This window comes from Diadema antillarum, unplaced genomic scaffold (assembly GCF_040938485.1).
Source record: "Diadema antillarum isolate AM-2024a unplaced genomic scaffold, OU_Dant_1.0 scf00000036, whole genome shotgun sequence".
Lineage (NCBI taxonomy): Eukaryota > Metazoa > Echinodermata > Echinoidea > Diadematoida > Diadematidae > Diadema > Diadema antillarum.
Genome location: NW_027270925.1, coordinates 1,699,477 through 1,722,279, shown reverse-complemented (window position 1 = coordinate 1,722,279; position 22,803 = coordinate 1,699,477). Strand labels below are relative to the sequence as shown.

The 22,803-nt window shown below is 35.7% G+C and overlaps 1 protein-coding gene across 1 annotated transcript in view; it reads left to right on the top strand.

Moving 5' to 3' along the window:
- Window positions 1–10,378, top strand: part of LOC139708155 (uncharacterized) — a 31,086-nt gene extending 20,708 nt beyond the window's left edge. The window contains exons 6-11 of the mRNA XM_071620132.1: window positions 1,740–1,823; window positions 2,365–2,490; window positions 6,035–6,076; window positions 7,460–7,543; window positions 9,427–9,672; window positions 10,205–10,378. Of these exons, the coding sequence (XP_071476233.1) occupies window positions 1,740–1,823; window positions 2,365–2,490; window positions 6,035–6,076; window positions 7,460–7,543; window positions 9,427–9,672; window positions 10,205–10,378 (756 nt within the window). The remainder of the gene's footprint in view (window positions 1–1,739; window positions 1,824–2,364; window positions 2,491–6,034; window positions 6,077–7,459; window positions 7,544–9,426; window positions 9,673–10,204) is intronic.
- The last annotated feature ends 12,425 nt before the right edge of the window (window positions 10,379–22,803 follow it).

Here is a 22,803-nt window from a genome sequence, read left to right as displayed (position 1 = left end):
GGTTCACCCTACAGGACTGTGGATTTTTACTGGGTATGCCTAATTGCAGTTGGCAATATGCCAAGTATGAGAAATAGACCCAAAATACCATCAAATATTGGTACAGACGTAAACCACTTGCCAATTGAAAGACTGATGGACAACTATTAGGCACATTCCGTGGGCTATTGTTTGGTGGCTATGCTACGCTTTACTTCCTTTATTCAATAACGATGATGTCATGATTTAAGGAGTCGCTGCACTGTTTACTAATTTTAAAAAAAGCACTCTACAGAAGGGCCTACTTCATCAGGCTAGTGTATTCTAATGTACATTTCCTTATATCTCTGAAGTAATCAAATAAAGTAATATGCTCTGTGCATGTAACCTGTGTGGATGTAGATACATATTTTATGAATTGTATACTTTGAAGTTTGTGTTGCACTGTATTTGTTTAATTAAGAAGAGTTCCTTTTTCTTTGTTTACAAGACCTTTGCCCAAGTCTGCAAATGCTCCCTACCATAAACTATGTAAACATATAAGGCACCTCTGAAATAGAAATGAATTCATGTCTAAAAGTTTGCATTGCCTGGAACTTTCTGCCTTTCTATAAACATTTCTACTTGAGCAGTGACTTAAAAGTAGTGAACTAACTTGGTTATGTTTCCCTAGACCTGGAGAATTTGTACCCAGTGCCATCTGAAAAAGAGATATATAGTCCTGAACTGTTTAATAACTCCAGTAGGGTTTCAAAGTTAAAGTTAGAATATAAATAAAGTGAATGATCTTTTACAGAGTTTTTCTGCTTTTGCTCTTACTCTCCATGAATAGGAACAAACTCGCTTCATTCTTGCCTTCATAACTTGTCTTTACTGGAGGATAATTAATTATGAATAAGACCCAGAGAGAATGCAAGAGAGCTGTGTCATTGTGCTTGTTCAAACATCATGTGTCACTGCCATGCACTATAGCTTTAGCTCAGTGGTAGTTCCACTGCCTGGTAACCAGTAGGAGACACAGGTCAAATCCTAGGCTAGTTCCTTCTTTTCATTTGGTGTTCATGATTGAGTATATGAATTTGATCATATTAATGGAGAGTACCAGCAAAAACTTGATCATATTAATGGAGAATACCAGCAAAAAAAAAATATAATAAATAAATAAATGACATAAAAGAAAAAAGAAAAAGAAAAGAAAAGAAAGTCTCTGTAACTACACTCTCTCCACTTAAATTCCCTAAAAAAAAAAGAAAGTCTTTGTAACTACACTCTTTCCACTAAACAAATTCCTTTCATTCATAAATGATTTATTTCTGATTATTTGTAAATTGTATCTTATGAAATCAGCAGTTCAGTAAATCAGTTAATAAGATAAGATAAAGGGGTATAATGATTAAATTACTCATGACTGAAATTCAATCATATCTTATAATCTTGTAATCTTATTACAATGTTGGAGGATCGAACACTACATGTAAGATGGTGCAATATGGTTTCATGTACAGATGTACCTAACCATTGATGCCTGTGCTTTGGTTTACTGAAGTATGTGTGTCTCAATCCTTAATTTTGTTCAGTTCATTGAAAATACTATGCACTGAAGGAACTATTTTTGCTTATTTTGACCGATGTTGATTTTTTTTCTTGCATTCTACAGTGATATCAGATGAAATTACTGTCTGTGCTATTATTTCAAATGAAATAAATAAATATCACTTGAAAATAAATATCTTTTGACATATGATTTTTTTCCCCCACAGATTGTGACATTAGAAAGAGCCATTACCACACCAGGGAATGAAAATGCGTCAGTAGATCTAAGAGTGGCACAAAATTCGCTAAAGGTGAGCATAGATGTATGGCTTTGACATACACATTTCTGAGGCTGTGTGTATGCATTGACTTCCCTTACAGAAGTGGTAGGAAATATTCTAATTCAAAGGATGAGTTCACCCAGATATGTATGTGTGGATTGAGTGAATGCAGCAATGGTCGTAGAACACATCAGTGAAGTTTAGGGAAAATAGGACAATCCATTCAAAGGTTATGAATTTTTAAAGTTTCAGTGCTGCCATTGCTGGATGAGAAGATTTGAACAGTTTATGACATCAGCGCAAGACAACAATATAAAAGCAACATACCAATAAAGATAATTCCTCAAGAAAGAGAGAGATGTTCTGTTTAAAATCTTTCTGTTTGAAAAAAAAGAAAATTCTTCCCAAAGCACAGTTTTCGGAAAGTGAAACAGGACCCTGTAGCAAATATTCGGCATAAGGAGTAGTAATTCATAGAGTTGCATCGTCATTATCAGTATATCTTCATTCTCCCCACTATCTTCATTGTCTGTGATATAGTAAGACTTTTTTGCATTCTCTTTGACCTCAGCTCATGCAACTGAATGAAACTATGAATGCCTTGAGTGGAGAAGTCCAACAGATCGACATCAAGGCAGATCTGGCCTACCAGCAGACGTCCATCGCCATATCAACTAATGCAGCACTCATTAACAGAGTAAGTACTTGCTTCTTCTCCTTCTTGCGTATGAGTCAAATATGCAATTTGGATCCGGCATTGCAGCCAGCTCAATGTATCCGGGTGGTACTTGCTTGCTGTTATGGTGGTCTTCAATGTACAGCTTGCTGCAAAAAGCAAAAAGCAAAAACAAAACAAAACCGGAAACAAAGTCATCAATATTTGAACAGTATTGCTATGATTATGTTTATATCATTGTCATAATGATCATTGTCGTAATATATTTTTGTCATGATCATTGTTATCATCTTTGTTGTCATAATGTGATTTTTGTGAATAATGTAGTTACCAGAAGTAGTTGTAGTAGTGGTAGTCATTATTTGAATATTGCAAGCATGATAAATTGATTGCAAAGAATTTCAAACAATATGGTTTTTCTTCTGAGAGGGAAAAAAAGGCAGAGGAAATGAATTTTTGTTATACTGGATTACTCTGACACTCTTTGTAGATAACCTACTTTGATATGTCTGTCATGGCAAGAGAAATATATGTCCTGCTATTGTCTTGGTGTTTTATTCAGCCAACTGCTCTGGGTCAGTCACCGGCAATACTCCAGGGCATGCCCCACTGTGTCACAATGTGTAAACAAATAGTACCATTGCTGGACAGCTAGATGCTAAGATAACATGTCAATAAATGAATTGCCCACTTACTGAATGGTAGTGGTAAAGTAGGCTAATATGGAACTGAGGGAATTTGTATGTTTTCTCTGTTGCTGTTTTTGTATATTAAAGTATACTCAATTTTCTTTTTAATGATAAGAGATGAGAAAAGAAAAATTTGTGAAGACCAGCTCTCTTCCATGATATATTATATACCATTACTATACCATATACCATACCATATACCATATCATATACCATATATTATATACCATTCCAGTATGCAGTGTGACACGTCATATAAAATAAAAGCAAAAACAAAATTGGCAGTTTGTATAGCAACATGCTATTTAGGCCTACAATGTGTAAAGTTCTGATTTTAATGTTGTAATGACTCTGAGTCACATATTTCCTAGTAAGTGAATTGCTAAAATGAAAAACAGTTACAATAGATATGTAAATAATAGAATATCACTAAATGAATAATAAAGCTATAAATCACTCATTCATACATAGAAATAGGCATCAAATTAAATTCACCTGTTAGTAGTAGGAATGCTGATTTTCAAATGAAAGTGATACGTTTTGCAATGCACATACATGTAGTCATGTCCCCCCAACAGCTAAAGAATATGGTATTTAACACATAAAAATCAAGGTACTTGCAGAAAAATTCAAAGAAGAATTAAACATGCATGATTAAACTCATTTGGATTTTCATGTCAAATAATCTACCCAATGTTATTTCCATACTCAATGTTGTAATTCCAAGAGTGTAATGATGATTAGCAATAGAAATACTGATAGCAGGAAGATATTTATGTATCTTGGAAAGCATACTTGACTTGGCATTAGACAGAGATGTTAGGGTCATCAACCCTGGGTAGTTCATCCTTACAAATTAACTCAATCACACCACCAAGATATAATTGCCATGACCCTGGTGTTTAGTCCATTTTTTTTCCTGTTCTGTAATTTCCTGTGAATGACCCTTGACATAAATATCAGTGTGACAAGGTCTTGCCAAATATGTACTCTATAGAAAGGCCTTGGTGTGCGGAAGTCCACTGATTAGCACTGTTTGTGCTTATTCTATTTTTTGTTTGTTTTCAGCTTCTGCTTGAATTGCTAGTTTTTTGCCCACAAGACAGTAACACCGAGGTAGTGATGAGACAGTGCCTTGTTCCACTTCTGTTTTGAACTATCAGTACACCATCTCAATTTTTTGATACTTGGTCCATGAGAAAAATGGGTGAATGATGCTGCCGTCATAGTTTTAAAAATAAATTCAGTAGGGCAGGCAATCTTGTGAAACTCTTCACTCTTCTATCTAGGATGAATGTACAACAAGGGCATTTTGTAGAGGGTAGAGTTAGGAATATACATAATTGGGACATCTTTGGAGACACACAGCCAACAGGGGTGCCAGTTTGCTGTTGTTATGGGAATGTGATATTTTGTCAGAGCCTGACTGTGTCAAGATTGGCAATGTTTAAGTGAACAATTTGTGAATAATGGACAAATGGTATAAAAAGGAATGGATAAAGTTCAAATGATGTCTTATTCTATGACATGTAAAGTTAGATAAATGACTTGATTTCCTTGTTTTCTTTGTTCAAAATGGTGACTGATAGTCATGCCAATTATCTCTCCAGCTGATTCCATGCATCACTGTAGTATGTAGGTCTACTTTTTAGCCTGTTTATATTTGCACTTTCTGTAATGATTAGTGTGGAAACTATAGTGGAGAATTGTTTTGTCAATGGCGATTTGAAAAGTCTTCCTGTGAAAATCTCTGGAAGAGTGTAGGAAAAAGATGTTCTGTCTTTTTGGAGCATAGAGGCGCGTATTTTTGTCTTCAGACAGTAAACAAGGTCAAACTTGATGTCATATCTTGCTCTCAACTATTTGCTCTGGGAGGTCAATGGTAGTTACTGTTTACTTACGGCCATGGACGTGACCATATGCTGGAGGGTCCCCCCCCCCCCCCCCCAAAAAAAAAAAAAGAAGTTCAGTTTGCACCTATGTACACACTGTTTGTACATGCCGGTCATTTGTGTAGGCTTTGTCTGTTTGTTTGTCTGTTCTGTACCTTTGCACTTTAAATGTTATGTCTAGATATGGTGCAAAGGCTTTAAGGTCATAAGGTCAATTACCATATCTGTATTTGCTAATTTAGGCACAAGTTTTAATGTGTGTTCCTTGAAGCAGTAGGAAATGACCCGCAAGTTCTTGTAGCAATATCCTTGTAAGTGACCCTGCACCAATTGTATGCCTGGAGATCTTTATTTTTTTTCTTGTCATGCATGAGCTTAACATGAAAATGACTTTAAAGCAACTCTGACATGACAAAGTAATATTGGAGCTTATTCCAAACCCTGAGAGTATGTTGCAATTTTTTTGCTTCAGACAAAGTCAACATTCGATGCCTGACTGTATAATATGTCTCAGGTTTCTGAATATAAAGTGTGTAATATTAATTCTGTTTTCATAGTTTTACACATTCTTTTATGATACATATGATCATGACACATTTCCACTTGATGATAAATTCTTTGCAGTCAAACTAGATATATTTGGAGGAAAAGTATTTACATTATGTACGGTACCTTCCATTGTATAGTATTACATTGTATTTGATATAAAATCATGTTCTTTTCAGCCTTCAAATGTATTTCAACTTTAGAAGAAAAAAGATATGAAAGGGTCATCTTTACTTGCCAGGAATGTGTACATGTGCAGCTTGATATTGCATGTCTACACCATGAGTTGTCATTTTGAGTTACTTGACTATTTCATGTTGCTCTTAGAGTCCCCATTAGTTTTGAACAAGTTATCTTACCATTCTGAAGCTCTTTTGTTTTCAAGAGACCTTCTAACACTACATATATATAATATTTGTCTATTCTCCCGATATACAGGTTACACTACTGGAAAACCAGACTATGACTCTAGATGGCCGTGTAAGTATGACTTTGATACTTTTGATACTACAATTTCTCTGGACTATTTCCATCATTTAAAGTTTTGGTGTTGGAACCGCTGAATGAGGAGACTACTAGAGGTTATGAGGTATGAGTGGACAACAATATAAAGAAAATATAAGAAAATTCCACAAAAATTCATTTTCCATGAGAATTATAAATTCCATCAACTTGATACAGACATATGTTATTTAAGGGTAGCAATTATTCCCCCTGCTTTCTGACAGCGGTTAGTTAAGTGCTCTTTCATGATGCTAGAAAAGTGAATTTTTGTTGAATTTCCTTTATATTTTCTTTGTATTGTTGTCAACTCAACTAACATCATAACCTCTAGTAGTCTCCTCATCCAGCGGTTCCAACACCAAAACTTTACAAATTAATAAACTTTGCATTGATTGTCGGATTTTCCTCAAACTTTCATTGATGTGTTCTACTAATGTTGCTGCTTTCACTCAATCCAAATTGCTCTTTGGGTTTGCATTCCCTTAAGGCATGTGTTCTGTTACGCAGGTATTATCAAGTGCCAACTCTGCCATGGAAGGATTATCTGCGACTTACAGCAATGTGGCACCTCCCTGATACAAAATGCCACAGCAGGGGTCGGGATGTGGAATGCAATGTACTATTAATATAATATAGACTATTATGTCAATTATATGCTGCTTGTTGTGTATGTGTATTGAGCTGCATTGCAGACATGCAGCACAGTTGTGAGCAATTATGTTTTTAATGAACACCCAGGGCAGGACCATACCGGGAGGGAGGGAGGAACTTGAACACCCCCCCCCCCCCCCCTCCCCCCACAAGGGATTTCATGCACACTTTGTAATTTTGGTGATACAGTTCAGCATACATGATTATACAGTACTCTGCACCCTTTTGCTCTGCAGAATTGGATATGAAATGCAACTGCAAATAAGTTTCACTTGGAAAATTAGAAAATTTATTCAATTCTGTGGGGGGAGGGGGCATTAACAGCTTTTAATTCCAAACCTTCCTTCTACTCTAGTTTTCCACACCCTTACTTCGAAGCTTTTCTCCCCGAGTACATTCTTCCTTGTGTAATGTAAAATGTAAAATGCAGGGACCTGCCCATAGGCTTGCAGGGACATATTTCTCGTGACGAGATACTCAACATCAAATGACGAGAAAAAAAAAGATCTATCAAAATGTGTCTAAAGTTGACATTGATTTATCATTTTTGTTTTATTATTTTCATAATCGAAGCCAGATTTTCCCAATATCTTTATTCTGATGCAGTGATGATACTTCAAGTATGTGATAAGGTAGTCAGAAGAGATGTCAGTCTTGGAGCTAGATGTCACCTTTGACCTCTCTTATTTTGCTCTTTCTGTTACGCAGGTGAATTCACTGAATGGAAACCTTCAGACGCACAGCACAGATATAGTCAGCATCAAAGCTGCCAACATGCAACAGGATAATACAGTATGTATGAATTTCATGTCAGTCAATTTATCACCCTTCCCCCCCCCCCCCCCCCCACAAATTTATGATCATTGTTATTCAATCTTACTGTGCTTCATTCACTAATTGACACTTCTGCTGGAGTGTTGATTGGGACTGAAGTCTGAAAAGTATCCGGCAGTGAATAGGGATTTTGTTATCCCCATAATCCCTATTGCATTTCCATTGTTTTCCTGTTGGACTACGAGGCTTATTGTACAGAGACTTTGGCCTGAGTGGGCTCGCTTACTTAAAGTTGGGTTAATATTGGAGAATGGACTGAATGCTGATGAAAAAAGGCATGTATAGTGTCAGAGAGCTTGGACACTTAAAGACTTCTTGAGATATTTTCATCTTTGTCTCTAATCATACCAGATATGTATGTTGAGAAATTTATAGATATTGTGGAGTGTGGAAGGTTGCATAGGTAAACATTCTTTTGTGTAGTCCTATGTTATGTAAAGTGCTTGAATTATGAACTTTCTAACCATTTTTTATTCCTCTTGAATATTCTTTATGTGACATAAATCAAACCTTGATGATTTAACCCTAATCAGGCTGAGGGGGGGGCGGAATCCGCCCCCCCCTCGACGTTTCGCGCAATATCTTCGCAGCGCGATAAGCTCCCGCCGCGATGTTTCATGACTTTTTTCTTTCAAGTATCACGCAACTTTTGAGACCCAAATTGTTGCGCCCGCGCGTACCGTTTTGACGTGACGCCTGTTCGAAAAAAATTTGTCAACCCCAAAATTGCTCCAAAACGCGATTTTGTGTACAAATCCAATGCAAATTGTGTTTTTTCAATTAATTCACATAAAAATTCATATCTTGACTTAGAATGGACGAAATTGATTTATCTTAGCATAATAAAGCTTCGAAAAATGTCTGTGAGAAATTTTGGCCAAAAAACAAACAAAAACAAAAGGTCAAAAAACAATGAAATACATAAGAAATTAATTTCGATACAGATTTTTTTTTATCTTATGTCTCAGAAGAATGATACAAGAAACATTTTTAAAAAGACATTAGCTTAATTAGAGCATCAATAAGTGATTTAGAGCCCAAAACTGATTTTATGCATAAATTACAATAATTAATTAATATAAAATATAAGAAAAATTTTTCGGAGAAAGCAACCATACATTTTGATAGTATACGTCGCGGGCGTCGCGTGTGCCGATTTTCGGCGCGATCACGCATTCCATAGGCGAGATCTGAAGGGGGGGCGGAACAAACAAAAACAAAAGGTCGAAAAACAATGAAATACATAAATTAATTTCGATACAGATTTTTTTTTATCTTATGTCTCAGAAGAATGATACAAGAAACATTTTTAAAAAGACATTAGCTTAATTAGAGCATCAATAAGTGATTTAGAGCCCAAAACTGATTTTATGCATAAATTACAATAATTAATTAATATAAAATATAGGAAAAATTTTTCGGAGAAAGCAACCATACATTTTGATAGTATACGTCGCGGACGTCGCGTGTGCCGATTTTCGGCGCGATCACGCATTCCATAGGCGAGATCTGAAGGGGGGGCGGAATCTGCCCCCCCCCCCCCCCCCCCCCCCCCCCCCCCCCCCCCCCAGCCAAAAAAGCCCAGCCTGATTAGGGTTAAGATCATTATTTCTGTGTTTTGATGTTTGTATTTAAAACAAGTCACAATATATTTTGTCTTAGTTTTGGGGTTTCTGGGGGGGGGGGGGGGGTGGGGAGGGTAGTGGGTTTTTTTTTTCAGATAACATTCCAACTGCCACACCTTGTCTACAATTATCTTTATTACTGTGAGAAATTGTGGCCCCTGTTTCATTTTGTTACTATCACATTTTGTTTTGTTTCATCTTTTCTTCTTACAATAGCTCCAGCAGGTTGAAAACCAAATAAATGTGGTTCAGCAAGAGTTTGAGTCAACGCTAGATGAATATAATATCACTATATTCGAGGAAATGGCCAGAATAAGTAAGATGCAAGGACCCCGTGGTTACAACGGCAGTGACGGTGCTCCTGGTGTCGGGGATCTCTCCCGCTGTGTGTATGATCGTGCAGCCGTTGGTACTGGAACAGCCACGGCCATTACTGAAACTGCAGTAATCTCTGCCGGATCAGTAAGTTTGTTTTTCATAACTTCCCATGCTTTTAAATCATACAAAGTTCAAAGATAACTTTTATTTAATATGTTGATGAATGTGGCAATATGAATGAATGTGTGAATGATAGCGTATTATGATGTTTGAGTAGCTTTCCTGCATTTTTGTTATCGGTATTCAAATGTAGTGTATTTTACTCATCTTTGATGAATGACCTGAAATGGTCATTCTGATGACATGAAAGAAAATTCCAACGGTTAGGCTGATAATGACAGATCTTTAAGATATGTCAGGCGTACTCAGTATGGTTACTTGTGTATTTGTCATTATTATTGATATTTGGTTACACTGTTATTACCTTTATTTTATGACAATTAACCCAATGAAAATGTCTTAAATGGTCCTCGCCTTTTTGTTCGTAATTTTGTGGACTTCTGCTCAAATCATCCTTCAATTAAATCAACAACTTTCTGCAGCACAATATGTTTCATGACTTGCATTCACTTAATTTTTTTTTTTGCGTTGTTGTTGCTTTTTTTGTACTTTGCAGAATGAGATCCTTACGGGTGTGAGCTGTTCTACAGAGGGTGGTGAAAGGGCATTGTTAGTACGAGAAGGCTCATCACCCTCTTTTCGGTTTAAATGCCAGTGTTCTGGCACCTATCCCAGCACGGCCTCATCAAGGTTCTGCTACATGCACTACTGGAAGTGTCCGCTCACATAGACCCTGCATGCATGGACAGTGCAGGAGCAAACACGGACCTCGTATTCTGCAATAAGTGTGTAACTTTTGATTAAGTGGTACCCCACCCTCTGGTGCGAAAGAAGTGACCATCGATGAGCCAATGACCGGACAGTATGGCTGATGTTTCTGCACCTCTGTCTCATTTTGTCAAGTCATTTGAGAGGCTGCGAAAAATTGTCACTTTGTCTATGCAAGAATATCACTCGATGGTACCTCAGATTTTCTTTTTCTTTTTCTTAATTTTCAGACAAATAAGGCCTTACAGAAACTCTCTGTTTTTTTTGTTGCTGGTCTAAAAATGGAGACGATGGATAGTGTGTGTCTGATTAACTGTAACACATACAAAGTAAGCGGTAAAATTTCGCTCTGATGTGTGAATCAAAGAATTATTTTGAAGTGCGCATTTCATTTAGGCAGTAGCTGTCATCCATGGCGTTTGAATTTAAGATTTTTATAATCACAAGACTGCTATTTTGCACCCCATTGTAAATGGATGGTAGTCAAGTGGCAAAGTGCTTATTTTGAAGGAAAAAAAATACAAATGAAACACATCTCATTTGGTTGCAGATTCAGTTCCAAGCAGATCCAGCCAGTATATATTATGAATATGGCGTATGATGTTTAATATACAGTGCGCTTATCATGCACATGGTTTGAAGCCTTAATATGCTCTTCAAAGAGGAGTGACAGAAGAAACCAAAATGAGTTGACATCAGACACACGTACTGTGCCCTTGAGAGGTGTTGATGTGTGTAAGATTCCAGCTATCGGGTGGCAAGCAATGTCTATTGCTGTGAAGTATGCCTGCATATAATTATACTGGGACATTTCTCTCCAAAGAGCAAATTTCACATCCTTGTCTTCAACAACTTGTAACCGAGAGCAACCAAAAGCTCATGCTACATACATCACTGAAAACGTTTGCTTGTCACGAGATGAAATTTCGCAGATATAGTATCAATGGGTTTGAGAAATAGATTTAATGCAATGAAGAAATGATAACATTAATGATCATCATTACTTATGGACATGCTCTCCATATTATTTTGCATTCCATGCATAGCTACTTTGAAGCATTTATTTCTGATTAACACATGTTGATAACAGTTGTTTAATTCTTCTCTTAAAGTAGAACAAAAGCTGGCATCTCTGCTCTTTGGAAGTTTGACACCCTGTGAGGGTGACTGGCTGTTTTAAGGACATGAGATGTAGAGATATCCCGTTTGTGTTAATAGATTTGAGCACGAAGCATTGAACTATATTGAGAGCCATTGTTTTAAAATAGGTCACCAGTCTGTTATATAATACAACCTTTACCATATAAGCTTGAACCCTTTTGATTAGTTCAAGTCCATCATGTGTGAAGATTAAGTGCATGCTTTGTGTACATGCAACATACAGTAGGGCATTAGTGCTATGTGTCATGAAGCATTGAACATTTAAAAGTGGTTTCTCAAACTACTTTGCAGTCACTGTGAGCCTAAAACACCTTGAATTACCTGTAAAACTACCTCTTAAAGGTAGTATGCATGAAAATAATTCAGACTGGAATCCTTTGCCAATTCAAGTCTGTTTATATGAAGTAAATCATGGCTTTGCCGGTTATACAAATTTAGATTGATGCAGCAGAACAGAATACTAGTTAGGTCCAGGACATCACAGCATCAAAGCATCGAAGTGGTAGGATGTGTGAACAGTGTAGTGCATCAAGAATTAATACGTACAAGCCTCATTTCTCATCTTCCAGATGCAAATAACATCATTCTGAATTCTGGTATTATTATTTTTTAAAGATTATTTGGTGTTTTTTACAAATTGCAGTGTCTTCCTTTTTTTGAAATAAAAAAAATTCCAACGTCATATCCCAGCCATGGGAGTCGCGAAGTTGGATTATATGTTTTGTTTTATATAATTTTTTAAAGTTATGAGTTTCAAGTCTGAAAGAATCTTATTTCATTCCAAAATTTCAGGAAGTGCCATTGAATGAAGACAGTGTGGTATTTTTTTTTTAAAGAATCTAACATATTATAGAACATAACTGTTTGTTTCCAATATTTGTGAGCAGCTAATCTCATTAGCATTTGCAATAAAATTTAGATTCTCAACATTTCATTAATTGATGAGATAGTACATAATAAATTATCGAAACACAACAATAATTGGTCTGAAGAGTAGACTTAGTCTTCAAACTTTCTCCAAGAATCCCTATTCCCTATACAACGAATATGTTTCCTGTAGTCTTTCCTCAAAACCAATAACTATTGTTACCGGTATATGATTTATCTTTGAAAAATTTGAAGCTTTTTATGTTATGATGTGATGGACTTGTTTGACTATCGGTTCAGAAAAGGACCAAATGGTTTCACTGTCACATGTGTTGTTTGAGAACAATGTTGGAAACTGCTGCACTTTGAAAACAAATATTTCGAGATAACATTTAACATGCGTAAACCTCATTTTTTAAAAGTCACAACAGTACTTGTAAAGACTCTGTTCCAGTTTAGGTCACTTTTTTCATGGTATCACAGCAAATATTTCATCTGTACCTCAATGCAGTTGCTACATTACTCTTTTCTCTGCTTAGTCTTGGCGAGATCAGTACAGATGCATGTACAATATGTCCATGGGTTATGTGTTGTCCACTGAGGCCAAAAAAATGACAGTAATCTGTCTGTCAGGATCTTCTGTTTGTTTGTATGTTTCTTGTATTCTGAAAGCAGGGATTGAGGAATTTGATGCTACATTACCCACTGTGTACTGCCACGTTTGGCTGCAGAATACCAACTTACTTTTCAAGATTTCATACACTGATGTGTAGATGCAATGTATATTACCATATGTTTCAGATACTGAATGTACTACATCCTTAATTAGAATTTTAGCATATTGCACGTTCTTCATTGGCACCTTTCTAATTCATAAGGCTGTATGTAACTATATCAGATAATGCTGCGTACCATTTAAGAGAACATGAAATGTTTTGTGACATAGCAGACATCTCTGTAGATAGGATTGAATCATAAGTTGGAATAATCAGCGTTTATCGGCACATGCTATACTAACCAACACATTGGAGATTTGATGTACTTTTTAAATACAGTATAAGATATGATATTCTGCGTTACTATCTTCTTATTTTTCTGTTTAACATTGAAATATTACAAAGAATTCCTTGCCACATTTTTGTTTTTTCTTTTTATGTGGAAATGTAAGTACTGTACTGCTTTCTCAATGTACTTATATTCGTATGTAACATGTTTGGAGTCTATTTAAAGAGGATGAAATGTTTGGAGAGGTGTTTTTCTGTCAGTAGTTTTTATCACACTTGTTTGGCATCTTACGACTTATTTTTAATGAAGGGCATTTAGTCTTTGTTCCAAAGATTATGACTTGAATACTTGTATTTCAGAGCAGATCAGAAAGGTGTGTCTGTCAAACATGTGGAATAGTGAAAAAAAAATAGAAAAACTCACCTACACCTGTACATGCCACTATTTGAGGGAGAATATGAATTCTGCTACATGCTCACTGTCAGAATGTTTTTGTAATCTTGCTTGTTACATCATGGTCTGCAAGGTGAAAGGTTACGTGATAGGTTGTATTCCTGTATGAATGAGATATGGAGTCTTTACTGGATCTGATGTCTTCTTTCATTCTCACTTGCTGCATGTGATTTGGTCGTGTAGTCATTATCCTTATCACTTTTATAACAGAAGTGGAACACAAATACTGTCTTGTTTGGAAATTCATTTACTGTATTTCCACAAAGGAGTTATGACACAATTTTCGTTGAGGCATTGCAGATTGTTGACTTTTAGATGTACTTTTATACTTGGCATTTACTCTCTTTTTCAGCGGGCAGAGTGGTTGGGAAAATGACAGGAGTAGGATTAAAGTTATTCAGACTGTGTCTACTTTGTCATATCAATGTACCAGTCTTTATGATTGTAGACTGCACACATACACACACACACACACACACACACACACACTCACACACACACACACACACACACACACACACACACACACACACACACACACACACACACACACACACACACACACACATACACACACACACACAAAACAGATGCTGTCACTGAATAGAACATCTACCAGAGCATTAACATAGACATTGGTGGTTGTGATGGCCGAATATGAATCCTTGTTGTCATATAGTCACTGGGGTAAGATGTGAAGTGCCACTACCACAAGATGCCAAATACTTCTGAACAGAGGCAACCATTAGCTAGAACTGTTCTACGCCACATTCTTGACATTTCTGAATAAGTTGCTGAATGTTAGAATTGATGGCTCTCATGAGAGATGAAAAAAAAAATGCAGTCTGTCATGATACACATTGATTTTTTTTTTTTTGGGGGGGGGGGATATAGGAAAATATCTACAAAAAAGCAGTGGATAATGGGACATAAGTGTAGCTGTTGGCAATGAGATGAAAATACAGCACAATGTATAATGTTAATTTAATGTTTCTGTCATTTAAATTTTGCATTCATTGTAAAGTTATGAATTAGTATGTGTACTATACAAGTACAAATGTGAAAAGGTGAAATGGTGTTGTGTGATTTGTGTACTACTTACAAAAGATGAAAAAAAAGGTATTGTTCACTGCCTGAATGATTTCAAATATTGGAAATACAAATTACTAGTATTAGAATTTTACAAAGGCATAGTAAATATTATTGTGTAAAATGCAGATGTATGTGCATTGTGTACAGTCTGTTTGACTTCTATGTGTGACTGCCAAGTGGTTTGTCTAGAACCAGAAGGAGGTTTGTTCAATTTCAGGGATCATGAATCATATGCCCTTGTAGCGCCCATTCTCTTCTGCATTCAAGTGCTCTGTAGTTTGAGAGTCGAGTCAACACTGCTCTTCTAAAAGGACGCAAGTAGATTTTACCACATTGGCTTTAAACCAGAAGGGCACAATTATCACAGGTTGGCACTGACATCTGACATGAATACCAAATGTTGGATGTACTAGTATGCTAGAATATATCTTCTGTGATAAAGTATTGTATGAACTATGTTGGGCTAGATGTGTTGTCTCTGTGTGTGCAAATAAGTCACAAGTTAAACAACTCTATGCAGAATGGTGTTTTTGCATTAGGGGCTTTCTGGTTCTTAACTGATGAGACATAACCACTGAAACATTTTCAGTATGGTGTGTAAGTTTTGTTGTTTTTTTTATTTAAACCTCATATTTTTATCCAGTGCCTTCCATTGATAGGGAAAACTGCGCTGGACATGAATTTTGGTTTTATGTATTTCTTGTTTATTTTCAATACCACAGTACTTATTTATGTCAATGATGTAAACAAATTATTTCATTGCCAGCTTCATTTTGAGAAGTTGGTTGATTGTCAGTATTGAATTGCTTTATCAAAAGTGTACCACTAATTCTGATGTATGTACATGAACATGTTAGAATACTGTAGATTAGGGGAGAGTGAAGCTAATAATGTCAAGAATAGCAATTTTTATAGAAAATTATTATAATAGTATGCTTGTATATACTCTTTGAAATTATTGCTGTTTTAGATGTATTGATTGGCATGGTATATTACCAGGCTGTCAAAATATAGTGATTTGATTTTATTTTCATGATAAATAAACTGTTGCATAACATGCTACTTTCATCATGACTGCGTGTGTTTTTGTTTTCAGATATCTTGTTTCCTTGTCTCCTGTTACATCAGGGAAATTTGATGCTTAAAATAAAGCATCATTTAATGTACTTGCTGACTTAGATATAGTTTAAAGGCAAACAAAACACAGTAAAAGTTCCAGCAGAACTGGACAAAACATAAAAATGTTATGGAACTTTTAAGTATCCTGTGCTTTCACAGAACAGGAATGTTTAGTCCCAATAACATATGCAATCTAGATTATTACTACATGTGTAACAGTTGATGTTCTGGCTGCTGCACATACCTCCTATTTTTCCAGTTTTTTGTTTTCAAATCACAACTTTATATAATCATATATATAATATATATATATAATATATATATATATATATATATATATATATATATATATACATATATATATACATATATATATATATACATATATATATATATATATATATATATATATATATATATATATATATATATATAGTACATGTAATTAAATCAAAGTAAAAAAAGCAAGAAAATAACATTGTTGACATCTATAAGTTGGCAAACAGTGTAGTCATAACTGATGAAAACGGAGTTTGGTTGCATGTTTTGCTTGCTTCATCATAAAAACAAAAATGAATTGTAGAATGTTTAATATGTCCCAACTAATAGGGGACTTTATGAGGCATTTGCATTTTGTTTTGTCTAATTCTTCAGGGTCTATGTGAAGTTGACATTTATTTTTTGACCAGGTGAAGCTTTATATCCAAGACCTTTGTCATTTTTTGTCCAGTTTCAATGAAAGTTATGCTGTTCTATTTGGCTTTAATATTTTATGCAACTTGAATTGTACAGGATTCAGTGTGCAGTAGTGAGCATTCAAGGGCGGAGCCAGGAATTCTGTATAGGGAGGGGGCGCAACAAATATTTCTGGTGTCACTTCCGGGTTTCATTTCATTTTTTTTTCTTTTTATTTCTTTTGTTTTCAATGAAAAATAAAGGGGGCGCCTCGTGCGCCCCCTCTGGATCCGCCACTGAGCATTGCAAATGATGAGTTTGAATGTCAAGGGTTAAACCGAAAATGAAATAAGGTTCGTTCTTCCGGAGGTTCGCAACTGAAAATGAAATAAACTTTACTTAGTGACAAAATATGGTGGTGTAGTTTAAAGAAAAAAAAATAGCGTAATGAGAATTTAGTGAAAATATGCACACCCACACACCCACACAGAGAGACATATAGACATACACAAACGGAGAGACGAGCCTTATTTCGTTGTCGGATTAATGAACCTTCGTAATAACGACCCTAATTATTTCATTTTCGGATTAACGAACGTCCTTGATAACGAATCTTCGGATAATTCGACAAAAAAAAATCAACATAACAATATTCGGATTAGGCCTAACTATCCTTTTTCTTTTTCTGATTAACGAAACTATTTAGGTATAAGGAATTTGTATGTATTGGAATACAAAACTTCGGAATAACAAACCTATATTTCATTTTCGGATTAACGAACTTTTTGAATAAGGTGCATCACCTTCAACTCATCACGGCACATACACAAGCATAGTTCAAAGAGTTAGCATGCACAATCCACGATCGTCTTTCCGTGAAAATATATAAATTACCTCTGAAGTTGTTATCCTTTTAAACAGCCATCCGTGCAGAATTCCCCAAAGGATGAGCCTTTGGTGCGTCATTTTATGCAAGAATAATGAAGGCGTCAATTCTCTATACTGAGACTATTCCAGGTTCAGCAGGTATAGACGTGAAAACATTCCAGACATCAAAGGTTGACATTAAAAAGAGTTCTAAAGCCCCCGAAGGATGGAACGAGTCTCGAGTCTATGATAATGAATAATTTGAGGCATAAGACAATTTCCCTAGCATGATCCCTTAATTACCAACACAGTCATGATCGAGAAAGCATCGCAAAACATGGCCTTGCTCAATTCAATCACGCATTGTTTGTTCATTATAAGTTACCATTTTATCTTCAACCGCTCTTCAAATAGACTGGTCTCCTGTCTACAACGCAGGAAATGTAAACTCATCCTTTGAGGTTTTTATGAAAATTTTGATAGAAACTTGTGATAATCATATACCTTTGTTAAAACGATCTAAATCTAATTATAAAAGAATACCAAGACAGCCTTGGATCACGAAATCTCTTCTTAGGTCTATTAATAAGAAAAACAGATTATTTTGTAGATACCGTAAATCCCCAAATGTTTCAACTAAATCTCGTTATGTTTGTTATCGAAATACCCTGACCTCTACGTTACGCTTACCGACAGTTCGATAGATGCAAATCGATAGATGCAAATCTGATATACAGAGTACGTGAAGGTGATCAATACAGCTTTAAAATCCAGCACTAAGGCGAATTCTCCAAATCGTATTCTGAAAGAGGGTCGCCTGATAGACAATCCAGAGGAGATGGCAGATGCATTCAATGACTTCTTCGTTAACCTTGGGCCAGATCTTGCCAAGAAAATACCTCGCTCCGGGACACCTTTTCATTCGTTTCTAAGGGATAGGAATGCACACATTTTGTTTTTTGTTCCCATTGTTGAGGAAGAAATTAAAGAAATTGTTCGCAAACTAAATAACAAGAAAAGTGCAGGTGATGACGGAATTTCAGTTTTTCTGTTAAAAAACATAATAACTGAAATAATTACTCCCCTTACTTATATCTTTAATCAATCTTTGTCGACTGGAAAGGTCCCTGAAAAGATGAAAATTGCTAGAGTCGTTCCCATATTCAAAAAGGGTGCTGAAGAATCGGTTAGCAATTATCGTCCAATATCTCTTTTAACTTCAATTTCAAAAATCTTAGAAAAGCTTGTTCACAAACGAACTCTTAGATTCCTTATCAACTGCAATATTCTTTCGAATTTTCAGTTTGGTTTCAGAAAACAGCATAGCACAACCCACGCTTTGTTAGCTTTCATTGATAAAGTAGCACATGCTTTAGACGACGCTTCCCATACTATAGGTGTTTTTCTCGACTTCTCGAAAGCGTTTGATACCATAGACCATGATATTTTGCTTTATAAGTTAAGCCATTACGGCATTCGTGGGACAGCTCAAGATTGGTTTAAAGACTACCTTACTAATAGAAAGCAATATGTTTATGTAAATGGATATGAGTCTCTTTTGAAAACAACTTCTTGTGGTGTCCCTCAGGGTTCCCTACTTGGCCCGTTATTATTTATCCTGTACATAAACGACCTCCAAAATTCGTCCCAGATTCTTTCTTTCATATGCTTTGCTGATGACACAAATTTATTTCTCTCACATCGTAACTCAAACACGCTTATACATATGTTAAACAATGAACTGAAACTTGTTCAGTCCTGGATCCACGCAAATAAGTTGTCACTAAATATTGATAAGACGCATTATATGCTTTTCAGCAATTTTCTGAACTCTGTTTCTGATTATGTTAAAATCAATGGTATCAATTTAAACCAGGTAGACAGTATCAAGTTTCTGGGACTTTACATTGATAGTGATCTATCCTGGAAAACCCATATTAACTATTTAAGTAAAATTTTGTCCAGAAACATTGGAATTTTAAACAAGCTGAAATATAATTTCCCGATACATATATTACAAATTATATATTCAACAATGATTTCCCCTTACCTCAACTATGGAATTCTAGCATGGGGTAATTCGTCCAAATTTTTGCTTGATTCGCTATTCCTTCTTCAAAAACGCGCCATCAGAATTATCAATAACGCCGGATATTTATCTCATACAAATGAATTTTTTCACAAGAATAAAATTCTGAAATTGATTGATTTGTTTGATTACGATCTAGGTATTTTCATGTATAAATACTCAACGAATGATCTTCCTGATGTTTTTCTTCACATGTTCAACAGAAACTACTCTGTTCACAATTATCCCACCCGCCAACGGGACGCTTATCACCTTCCACGTACTCGCACAATTTTCGCGATGAATACAATTATGTATGCGGGACCGAAATACTGGAATGACCTCCCCCCTGAACTCAAAGGTTGTTTATCACTATCATCCTTCAAAATGCAAATTAAGACAGTATTTATTGAATAATTACGCTACATCAGCTCATTGAAATTCTGTTTTGTGCTGTCCAGGACTATCCCGTTATACTGTACTCCAGGGTTGTTGTCATGTTAAACCAGACTTTAAGAGCCCAGCTGTTTGCGCCCTTAAATTCTATCACTGTGTTTATGTATATTTTTCCTTCTTTAAAGATAGCTGGGACGAGGAAACAGCTGGTATTTCACATTCTCACTGCAATGCAACTGGTTGTTGAATGTCTTTTTTTAATGGATTTGCAGGTGCATGTGTTCCCTTCTTAATACACGCAATGTACACATTTCTAATACTGTCTGAACGGTATCATTGTTATTATAACTATATTAAGTCATATTGTATTGCCAGAACGACAATGGTTCATCCGCCTATATACAGCATGTGGCTTTTCCGACCCCTAACCTGCACAGAGAAGAATTTGCTATATAACTGTATATTTGTACTTTTTTCTTTTGTTTTTCTCTTATGTTCCGGTCATTGTTGTACCCGTGCTCCCCTTCTCAATCTTAAACTCGTTTTTAACCGGGACCTACGCTCAACAAGCTCGCTTTTAAGTAGGTTCCTTCATATTTCTTTAGCATTCATTCACAGATTCCAAACTTAACAGATCGACCACTATTATGTTTTACATATTTGCAATATTCTATGTATGTCATGTATTTCATTTAATTTTGTTATATTTGATGTAATTTTTCATCGAGAAATATGAAAATAAATTGAAATTGAAATTGAAAAATATGGAAACGCTATTCTTAGCTTTTTTTAACAGGTTCCTCGTTATTTCATATTTATCTTAGATTTGTTTTGCGGGTTTTTTCCAAACCCCAAAGCAAAGCTATAGAGATCTGGCATGGTCCTATATCTTGTGAAACGCACACAATATGTACGTTGTCGACCCAACAGGAAAAGACGAAGTACCCTCTACATGTCATGTACACAGGATCGCTCAAACATAATCCTATTTCGCTGTCATTCCTATCAAAATTACGCCTGAAACGGCCCACGTCTACCTTTTGCCTGATTCAAGTAACCAAAATTTAAAATCCCATCACATTCGCACAAGACCATGCGGGTTCCCCTATACATAGAGCCGCAATGATGACTTGAATGATGTCTGCTGCCAACATAAATTTATTTTCTTGACACCAACTTCATAATGACAATGATACTGATTATACTATGGTGACGACCATGATTAAAGTGATAATGGTGATTATAACTATAAGATGATGATGATAATGATGATGATGATGATGATGATGATGATAATGACTCTATATTGCTCTTTTTCTTCAGAAATTTGAACACGCGTCTTTGAAATGACAACATGACAAGCTTCACTGTTATAATCTTTACAACACTAGCAGCAGCTATATCATTGTCCCTATATAATCAGCATTCGTATTATTTTAATACCCTTATTTGTGTGTGTGTGTGCGTGTGATGGGTCAGAGATTTCTATTACAGTATACGATTTTACACAAAGACGGCAAAATTTGACGAAGAGTGCAGAGATGTAACTTGCGCCCGCAGCATACCGCTCACGAGGACATTACTAGACCTTTACCTCAAAGTCTGTAAACATTTCTTTCTTTCCTTCTTCTTTTGATACAGACATGTGTTTTGATTTAGAGCCAAAACCACTTCCACGTTCTGGCCTTAAAAAAAAACAAAAAACAAAACAAAAAACAAACAAACAAACAAACAAACAAACAAAACAAAACCATCTTAAAACAATTCATGCAAAATGTTTTAGGAGCCTTCCCGTAAATTTAAAAAAAAAAAGACAATCTGTTCACATAAATATAATGAGTTTGGTTACCATCATCATCAACAACAACAACAACAAAAACAATAACACACACACACACACACACAAAAGAACAAACTCTACCAAAAGGTGAACAATACAAGTTGGTCTAAAATCAATTCGGATGAATTGAGCTAGTGCGCCCTCTCAGTATTCCCTCCATCATCATCACCATCAGCGGCAGCTGATGTGATGTAGAAAATATCTTGAAAGTGTAACCAAAGATCCTGATCTTTGGTGTACCGGTATAAATACCCGTGCTTTGGGGACGTGAAAGGCAGTTCAGTATAGTATGGACAAATCGCGTTTGTATGATTACAAACAAGGACGCATTCACATGCATAATAGAAAATAGAACATGTCGCTAGTTCTTGCCAGCATAATTATAGTTCTACAAACTATATAGGGATGTTGCTCCACCTCCCTGATTTTACCCTTCCGAAAGAAGTTACAATCAGTGAATGTTATTTCCCCCAAGAAGTAGTGAATGTAATATGTAACAATATAATGAAACATATACATTCATACGTATACAGGTGTTTTGTTTTGTTTTTTTAAATTGTGTATTTTGTGCTTTTTATTAATGCATGTCGTCTGGGAGTTCACTGTTCCACAAAAAATTGAACTCTTGCTCCCATGGATTATTGGTTTAATTCTGCTTCTTACTTCCAAAACACTGAAATTAAAGGGAGAGTATAGTATTGATGCAGATGAGGATTTGGCTTTTAACTTTTTACAAAATGCCAAGAAACCATGCACTTATGAAATAGCACAGAGGATACTATCTAAGAAGAATTCAAAGCTTATTTGATAAAAATCGGGTTTGGAATGGCTGGGACATCCCAAA